General features: G+C 39.1%; 2 protein-coding genes across 2 annotated transcripts in view; one reads left to right on the forward strand and one right to left on the reverse strand.

Moving 5' to 3' along the window:
• The first annotated feature begins 2,130 nt into the window (after positions 1–2,130).
• On the forward strand, positions 2,131–3,524 carry il17a/f1 (interleukin 17a/f1). The gene is made up of 2 exons (XM_035652251.1): positions 2,131–2,357; positions 2,482–3,524. Exons 1-2 carry the CDS (start codon positions 2,134–2,136, stop codon positions 2,732–2,734), a joined length of 477 nt encoding a protein of 158 aa, XP_035508144.1. The 5' UTR covers positions 2,131–2,133; the 3' UTR covers positions 2,735–3,524.
• Positions 3,525–3,740: 216 nt separating this feature from the next.
• Positions 3,741–8,562, reverse strand: part of LOC118320836 (stathmin-4-like) — a 5,314-nt gene continuing 492 nt past the window's right edge. The window contains exons 2-5 of the mRNA XM_035651952.1: positions 7,901–8,109; positions 6,986–7,150; positions 6,857–6,874; positions 3,741–5,941 (exon numbers count right to left, since the gene is read on the reverse strand). Coding sequence (XP_035507845.1) covers positions 5,933–5,941; positions 6,857–6,874; positions 6,986–7,150; positions 7,901–8,109 — 401 coding nt within the window. The 3' untranslated portion in view covers positions 3,741–5,932. The remainder of the gene's footprint in view (positions 5,942–6,856; positions 6,875–6,985; positions 7,151–7,900; positions 8,110–8,562) is intronic.

Genomic DNA, 8,562 nt, shown 5'->3' on the forward strand with positions numbered 1-8,562 from the left:
GAGCAAACAAGTGCATGTTTTCTGAATGGAGTTTGGTTGATTGGGGCTATGTTAACTGAGTGTCTTTATTTGTATCTGTTCGGATCTTTGCATTGACTTTGTAAACACAAGCTAACCTCTGCTTTTGTGCAGAACATCAGGGAGTTGCTTTGCACAGTTGGTAAATGTGAGACATTCATGTCGCATGTTTTCATCTTCACAACAAGAAACAAGGAGTTTAGTAACGTACAGCTGAATGCCTCAAATTTGCAGAAAACTTGCAAGGTCACTCTGAATTCCTGGACATTGACTTTAAGGAGCTGCTTTTTGCTCATTGTCATGTTGAAACAGAAAGGAAACAAACCTTTTTGTCTAAACTATGAATGTGTGGCAAAAGGTTTCTCACAATTTGAACACATTATGAAATACAAACCAATCCCACAAAGTTGTGTGTGAAAGCTTTCTGCTAATGTTTGTAAGTTTCACAACAATCCATACATTCATAACATGGCGTTTGAAGGCGCAGGCTTCACGCTGCAGAAGATCAGATGACCTAGAAAATCTGCTGCAACTCTCGACGTCGGCTGTAAAAGTGGGTTAACCATCAGGCCTCGTCATGCATGGTCTATGCGGTTTAGAGAGGAGGATCAAAGACGCTATGGATAGATACCGAAAGAAAGAAAGAAGGTGAGATCATCAGCGGACGTCCGACAGCAGCGCTGACTCTGACGCTCCTGCCAGGATAAATACCAGAGCGAAACCTGACGTCCAGCAGAACACCAGCCAACAAGACAACCACCTGCAGCTCCTCAAACAGTAGAGTACCATCAGACCTCCAGGTTGCACCTTTCAACCTTAACATCCTGCAGAGCCTGAGGATCTTACAGACACAGTGTGCAATAGCCACAAAACATCCAGAACAGAATAAGAACCCAAAAGGACAACGAAGAAGCAAAAGAGTCCAAACTGTCAGCATGTTTTCAACGTCAAACTGCTCCAAAGTGATGGTAAGAAAGACTTAGACAGACTTTATTTGTCATTTGGATTTGCATCAAAAATGAAATTACGTTAACAGATGAACACATAAGGGCACAAACAGGAATGAGAGGAGAGGCCAGTATGTACAGTCCCCGAATAAAAAAAAATAGATATGTAGATATACGAAACTTTTTTATATAAAAAATAAATAGATAATATATATTGCACAATTTTTGTTGCCTATATAAAAGAACTTTTTGTATAAAAGACAGATAAATAATAACGCAATATAAAGATATAAAGACTGAATTCTTCTTGTTTAATCGGAGTTCAGGACCAGAAATCTTAGCGTGAACAAATAAATAAGACATTCTGAAACATGTAATTGCTTTAACAAAGTATTTAATATGCATAATGAGCTAAGAAACTATGAAAATAATTATTTAAACTCAACTTATTATTAACAGTTTGTCACCTTTATCAAAAAACTGCAGCCTCTGAGATTTGCATGTTGCACTTTTACACGATTAATTGTTCAGTGTCACATTAAACATGTTTAAAACATCTTATTTGATTCACCTTAAAAATTCATACAGGAATTTAGAAGAAAACATATATAATGAAAACTTTCTGTCTCATAGATTTTAAGATACGTTGTGGTTGTTTGTTTTCACAATAGCAAACGACTGTTGGCTTATTGTTCTCTCAAGTTCAGTTAACTTATTTCTATTGGTTTTACAACTAAAATAAGACTTTTCAACCAAAGTTAATTTAACTCACATTTATAAGGCAGCAAATCAACATTTGTAAGTTGAACCAGCTCAAAATTATTATTATATTATAATATTTTAGTTTGAACCTTCTAAACTTTCTTTATTATATTTAGAAAATATTAACATTGCATAAGAAGAAGAAGAAGAAGAAGAATTACATTGTAAAAATTGTGTTTACTGCCACTGTGTATATCTGCTAAACCGTTTTGGTAATTCCACTTATTAAGGCAGGCTTATTAAGTTTGTTTACAAAAAATCTAATGTGGAAATCATGTTTTCACATGTCACACATTATACTTCACATGATTTTTTTGTGAATTCATCCCTATATATTTAAAATTTCTTAATTACAGTTTATTTTGTTGTATTAAGCATTTCTCCTCCTCTTTCTCAGGCTGCCTGCATGGTGGCAATGATGATGATGATGATGATGATGATGACGGAGGCAGCAGCCATGCCGAAAGGAAGCGGTTCATCAAAACACTTAGCAAAGCACCCAGGACACAGGAAGTCCTCTGATGGTGCAGCGGTAGAAACAGTCCCCCTGCAGCTGGACCCCAATGCTTTGGTTCCCACCAAAAACCTCAGGCCCCTGGAGAACTCATCCATCTCCCCGTGGACATACAAGTAAGGAAACAAACTAACACAGAAAACCATCTCTCAAGCTAACATAAAGAAAACAGCGGTTTGGTCCTTTAATCATAAAGCCATATTTATAGTTTTTTTGTCTCGTCTTTCTCTCCGTCCTCAGCATCTCCCACGATGAGTCTCTGTTCCCTCCAATGCTGTCGGAGGCTCGTTGTTTGCTGAACGGCTGTCTCGACTCAGAGGGCAGAGAGGACCTGAACTTGGAGTCCAGACCCATCATGCACCAGGTGCTGCTGCTGCGCCGCGTCCGGTCGGTGGGCTCAGGGGTGGGGAACAGCTACCACTACCGGCTGGAGTCCCGCCTCATTGCCGTGGGCTGCACCTGCGTCCGACCCATCGTCCAACAACAACAATGAAGACCAGCAGAGGCCAGACCAGCTACTGGGTCAGTCTGATGCAAAAAGAATGGAGGACCAGGACCGTCAAAAAAAAGACAAAAAAAAAATGTAGAAAAGAAAAATACACAATATACAAATACACATAGACAAACTTCTGTCATATTATAAATATGTACTATTAACATTATTATATTAAGCTAATTTATAAAGCACAGCAACAAGTTACAAAGTGCTTCTCTAATAGACCAATAAATCACAAAAAATTAAACAGAGCAATTTTTTTTCTTCAGAATTTAGTTTATTATTAAAGTAAACACCAATGTTGCTGTAATGGATTTATTTTGGCAGAGAGAGAGCCATAATGGAAAGAAATCTGACTAAAGGAAAAGCAAGATGTAGATTTGGTAGTCGTCTGCATAGAATCAAATATCGTGCTTTGAAATCCTGAACCGAAAATGTAAAATGTGGCTGAAGAATAATAGGACCAAATTCATATCCCTCATTACTGTGATTGTAAGTCACAATTGTTTGTTAGTCCAGAACTTTAGAATTAAGACATCATACTGGCCAGTAACTCCAGCTTTTCATATTTAATTTGATTGGATGTGAGGTGAAGGTCTTCCTCAGTGAGTTTGAATATTTATTTATGTCGCCTACATGCTGCTCTGTGATCCGCTGGATGTCAGATTCAATTATTTGATTTAATTTTTCCTTTAAATGTTTTGCATTTTCTTGAATTTTTGTGTTTACATTTGTCATTTGTCTCTAACTACACAGTGGAGCTAAAGTTAAAAAAGCAAACAGATTATTAATGGATGTGTTTCATATATTATGTTCTATTTATGGTTTTAGTTTATTTAAATTACATTTTATTTAAGTGTGTTGATCTTCAGTAGGTATTTATTGGTTATGTTATATTAATGTTATTATAACTAATTTATAGTTCAGAATGTGGTGTTGACTAAATAAAAAAAAATAAACAGAAGTTAAGTGTCATTGTTTTATTCTTGAATTTAAAATATAATGTGATTTCTGTACATTGTCATCATCATCATCATCATCATCATCAACATCAACATCCCACCCTGACTCCTTTACAATGACATTGCCAGTCAAACACACACACACACCACTGTAGCTGTAAACAATGTACACAATCGCTTCTCAGGCATTCATCACTAAAATTCATTCATTCGTATCAGCAGGCGGTTGATATATTGATTGTTGGAAAGGTAAGTTACCGGTGATATAGCTACTGTAGCCACATGAGCTACCTAGCTGTTAATTCTTGATGTACACAGTAAGGAAATATAGAATAGTTGCATAAATGCTAGCATGCTGATTTTAGTGAGTTGTCCTGATATTCAGAAAAATGAGACAGATCTAAATATAGAATCTGATAAATAACATTTAGGAGCTGTGAAAGCAGGGCTAGAGAGATTTGTATAGTTTTAGGTAACTCGGAGTCATCTCTGTTTCTCGTTTGACTCAAACTTGTCTTGTGGATGTTTTGTGTGTTTCAATCTGAATTTGTCTCTGTATCTCGGTCTGAACTAGGGCTGAGCGAGTACTTGTCTGTAATGACTGTCCGGTACTGTTACGACCCAGGTCGTAAGAACTTTTTCTATTTCTGTGTGTGCTTTAATCTCCTCTGTACCTGTGCTGTGGATCTCTCTGCTGTGGTACCTGTAGCTTGTGGTTTGTTCAGTGTGTACAGATGTTACAGCCCAGGTTAGGTCGGGGTGGGTAGCATTTATGTTTAACCATTTTCTCCTGTTTTTGATAATGAGTTAGGTTAGTGACCTGTCTTTTTTTGTCTTTGATTTGAGTATGTTAGGGTAAGGTTACTCTACTTTAGTTCCTTTTGTTTTTTTGTGTTGCTGTTAGCTCACACTAAAGCTGAAAGATTCAAAAAAACTTTTTAAAAGGGGTTAAAGTTCTTTGTTCCTGGTGGTTCTTGGGAGCTGGGAGGAGGTACAGGTAAAGATAATGTACTTTATATGAGTATCATCAGAGTAAAATGTGTCAATATTACTTACTCACTCTTATGATCAGAAACATTGCTCCAAAGCATCAATGTCTGATCAACCCGGATCATTTTCAGATTGAAATGTTTCATGTCCGGCTAGTTAAGGTTAGTTCTGCCCACTTTAAGACCCTCCGATTACGTACAGATAGAGATAATGCTGTACTCGCTCATCCCTAGTATTAACTCTGACTTGTTTTCGGTATTGTGGGTGTTTTCATCTGGAATTGTTTGACTCTAATGTTTTCTGATATGGGCTCGTCTCAGCGAGTGTTTAGACCTGAACTTGTCTTGCTTTGGTGGGTGTTTTCAGCCGGACTTGTTTAGGGTCTCCTGGCTGTTTTGACTCAGACTCGTCTCTCTCTTGTCTGCATTTTAAATTGTCTCGGACACTAATTTCTCCTATAACGGTCTTTGGTCTCAACCAAGTCCAGTTGACTTGTTTTAAGCCTTTCCTGGTCTTGACTTGGTCTCCGCCTGTACTAGGACTCAGCCTTGACCCAAAACTGCTGAGACTTGTCTTTGATAAGGCAGCCTTGACTGTACCCCTGTGAGAAAGTTTGCTGATTTTACTAGATGTCACCAACGTAACTGATCAATTCTTTCTTGTGGTTTTGCAGTAACTGTAATGATGCAAACTGTCCAGCAGATGGAGCTGTTGATCAGCTGTACATCCAGGTAGCAGGTCTCCATATTCCTCTCTCCTGGCAGGTTGAGGAAGTCCAGCCTGTGTTTTTCTGCCGGTTTGACATAGAAGAAGCAGTTTCCTTTAAGTTTTGCGTTCCATTTCCTTTGTTTGGTTGGTGCAACTTTGATAAGATGTTGTGAAGAATCCGTGATACGTACACAATCACACACATGAACACATTGGCACTGTTGGCATGGCAACAAAGCACAGTAAAACCTCTGTGAACCATCTAATGATGACTGAATCTACAGCGTCCTTCAGTCTTTCTCATTATAAAGAGTTTATCTCGTTAAGAAGAGTCCTGGTTGTACAGAGGAGGTCGAGCAGTCGGACTTGCGCGCAGTCCTCCTCCTCATTTTCTTCTTCTCCTGCTCTTTTCAGAGTCTCTTCCTGTCAGTCTCCCAGTTGGAGCAGCGCCGGATTTCCAGCACATCAAACTTCAGCTCATCAGCCCTCCAAAATGGCTTCCAATTAAAGTTCAGCTTGTGTTGTGATCAGGCCATCAAGACACCTGGAAGCAAAAAAAAGGGGGTGCAGTTAGCACACCGCTAGCACATGCTAATTCTAAAGGAGAATGGAAGGACTAATGTTTTTCTGGATTCAGTAATGGCTAAATTATGCTTATTTCAGAGTTAAAGAGAGTTTTTAGATTGAAAAAGCGACTTTCAGCATGAATTTCAACAAAGTTAGAAAATGTGACTTTTTGTAGATTGTGCTGAAATGTTTGCTCATACAGAACAGCCTTTTGCACTTAAGTTAGTTAAAAAAGCTCACCAATGACAATGTGGTACTTTTGTCAGTATAATAATACACTTATCATGTCTTATTGTTGTATCTTGGGAAGCCTTTTTAACACCTTGGCCAGGGACTACAGATGGGCTTTTGGCTAATTCTTTTTCTTTTTTTACCATGTGTATTTATTGATTTACTCTGTCAAACTTATCACGTTTACACTCAATAGAGAAATAAAAGCTATACACTATATGCTCAGAAGTAATGCTACATTAAGATTTTTAGAAGGTTCTTCCTGTATTTACTTTTTTGCTCCTGCCCCAGACACATCTGACCAATGAGCAGAGTTCTCACGTGGTTTGTAGGGATGATGGGGGAAACACTCAAAGTCTATAAACTCAACTGATTTGGACCGGAGTAAATGAACTATAGGTGTGAGAACGGCCTCAGAGTTGTTGGTAGGTGGGTTTTGAACTTTGGACAGAGCCAGGCTAGCTGTTTCCCCCTGTTTTTAGTTTTTATGTCTTTATGCTAAGCTAAGCTAACCACGTTATTTATCACAAACACATGAGTGCCATCAGTCTGAACATTCAGTAAAGCTGTTACTTTAAGAGTGCTTTTCCGTTCAACATTATTTCGTTAACCTCAGTACGTCTACCCAGAATCCCCTCCTCCTCCTCCAGCTTGTCCTCACCTCCACACTGTGCTTGTCCTGAAAGACACAAACATCACAAACACGGTTAATGATTCATTTCCATGATACAGAATGTGAATCGTCTCAGTTAATGACATTAAAAGCTGACGATAAATCCTGCGTCCTCACCTCCTCCTGCAGCCGCTCCTGTGAGGCGTTCAGGTGCATCTGCCGCTGCTCCTTGTCGGCGTCGGCTCTGTGCCCCTGACGCTCTTTGGTCAGAGCTTTCTGAGCGACTTCACGCTCGTGCTCCCTCCTCTCGGCCAGGTGCTTCAGCAGCTCTGCCTCGTGACACTAGAAAAAGACAACAGGAGGATTTACAGTTTTTGTCATTTTTTGTCAGATTTTACAGAAGAGAGAGAACTCTAATGAGTCTGTTGAGTGTAAACATTAGTTTCTAGGAACTAGGTGGTCTTATTTTCTTTTAGCATAGTTTCTTGATTGAACATTGCACGATGTCGCACCGAATCAACCTGTTTGTTTGATGTGAATGCAGATCAAAAATCAAAACATCTTCTCCATCAGTGGCAGACTTAATCTGGCTAAAACAGACTGCTGACACTAATTATCACTCGTAACACTATTAAATAACATGTGGTGTTCCTCAGAGATTGATTTTAGAGCTACTGCTTATTGTCTGAAACTGAAATATCTCAACAACTATTGGATGGATTGTGATGTAATTTTGTACCATCAATTTATGTTCCCCTCAGGATGACTGGTGATCCTCTGACTTTTCATTTAGCGCCATCATCAGGTCAATATCTTAATCAATCCAATACTTTGGTTTATGGCAAAATACCTGCAGAATTAATAACCTTCCCATCATCCGCAGCTCCCTTTAGTGCTAATTAGCAAGTGTTTGCAGTTTAACACACTAAACTAAGGAGGTATAGCTGCTAATCATGTTAGCATTTGGCTTAAAGCACTGTTGTGCATACTGTAAGTACTGTAAGTAGTTCGGCTGTAGACCCAACTAATGTCACCTTTACAATAAATAATAACAATTAACAATCTAATTTTCTTGAACCTAGCTCCACACACCTTCCTCCTCTCTTGGGCGGCGTCCAGTTTCTTCTGGATCTCTTCCAGCGAGGGTTTCTGGCGTGGCGGCGTGGTTGCCCTCAGCTCGGGGCCGCCGTCAAAGGTGGGCGGCTTCAGGATGACCTCGAAGGCCTGGCCGCTTGCCCGCTTGCTCAGCTCGATCACCTCCATGTCCCGAATGTTGCACAGGTTCAAGTCCACCACGCCTGCTGCAAAGAGAGCATGAGACCATGAAATGAGCACAAACTGACTGAGATCTTCCAGTTTCATCTTCAAAATCTAAAGTTTGCAGTCTGGCAGGAGACTTTGTGCACATCCCAGATAGAAACTGAGGATATTTCTTTCTTAAGGTCAGATTGGACCAGCTTGTGGAGATGAGTCATTCATATAAATATAAGTATTATCTGTGTTTTCTTATGAAGCTGTGACTTCAGGAGATTAAAATAACTGAGTGAATCAGCACACAGACAGAATTTATCATCAGTTAACTGAGAGCTGCAACGATCTGTCGATTATTCAAGTTGTCAATCATCAAAAGAATCTCCTTAATGAAGCCCTTTTCTATCAGTGAGTAAACTGACTATGCTTTATGAATATTTCATATTCTATTGATCAGTATCAATAACAGCAGAGAACAGCTGATAAACTGAACAATGAACCCA

The sequence above is a fragment of the Morone saxatilis genome, unplaced genomic scaffold (genome assembly GCF_004916995.1).
Source record: "Morone saxatilis isolate NCDOM2014 unplaced genomic scaffold, NCSU_SB_2.0 Contig11, whole genome shotgun sequence".
In the NCBI taxonomy this organism is placed as follows: Eukaryota; Metazoa; Chordata; class Actinopteri; family Moronidae; genus Morone; species Morone saxatilis.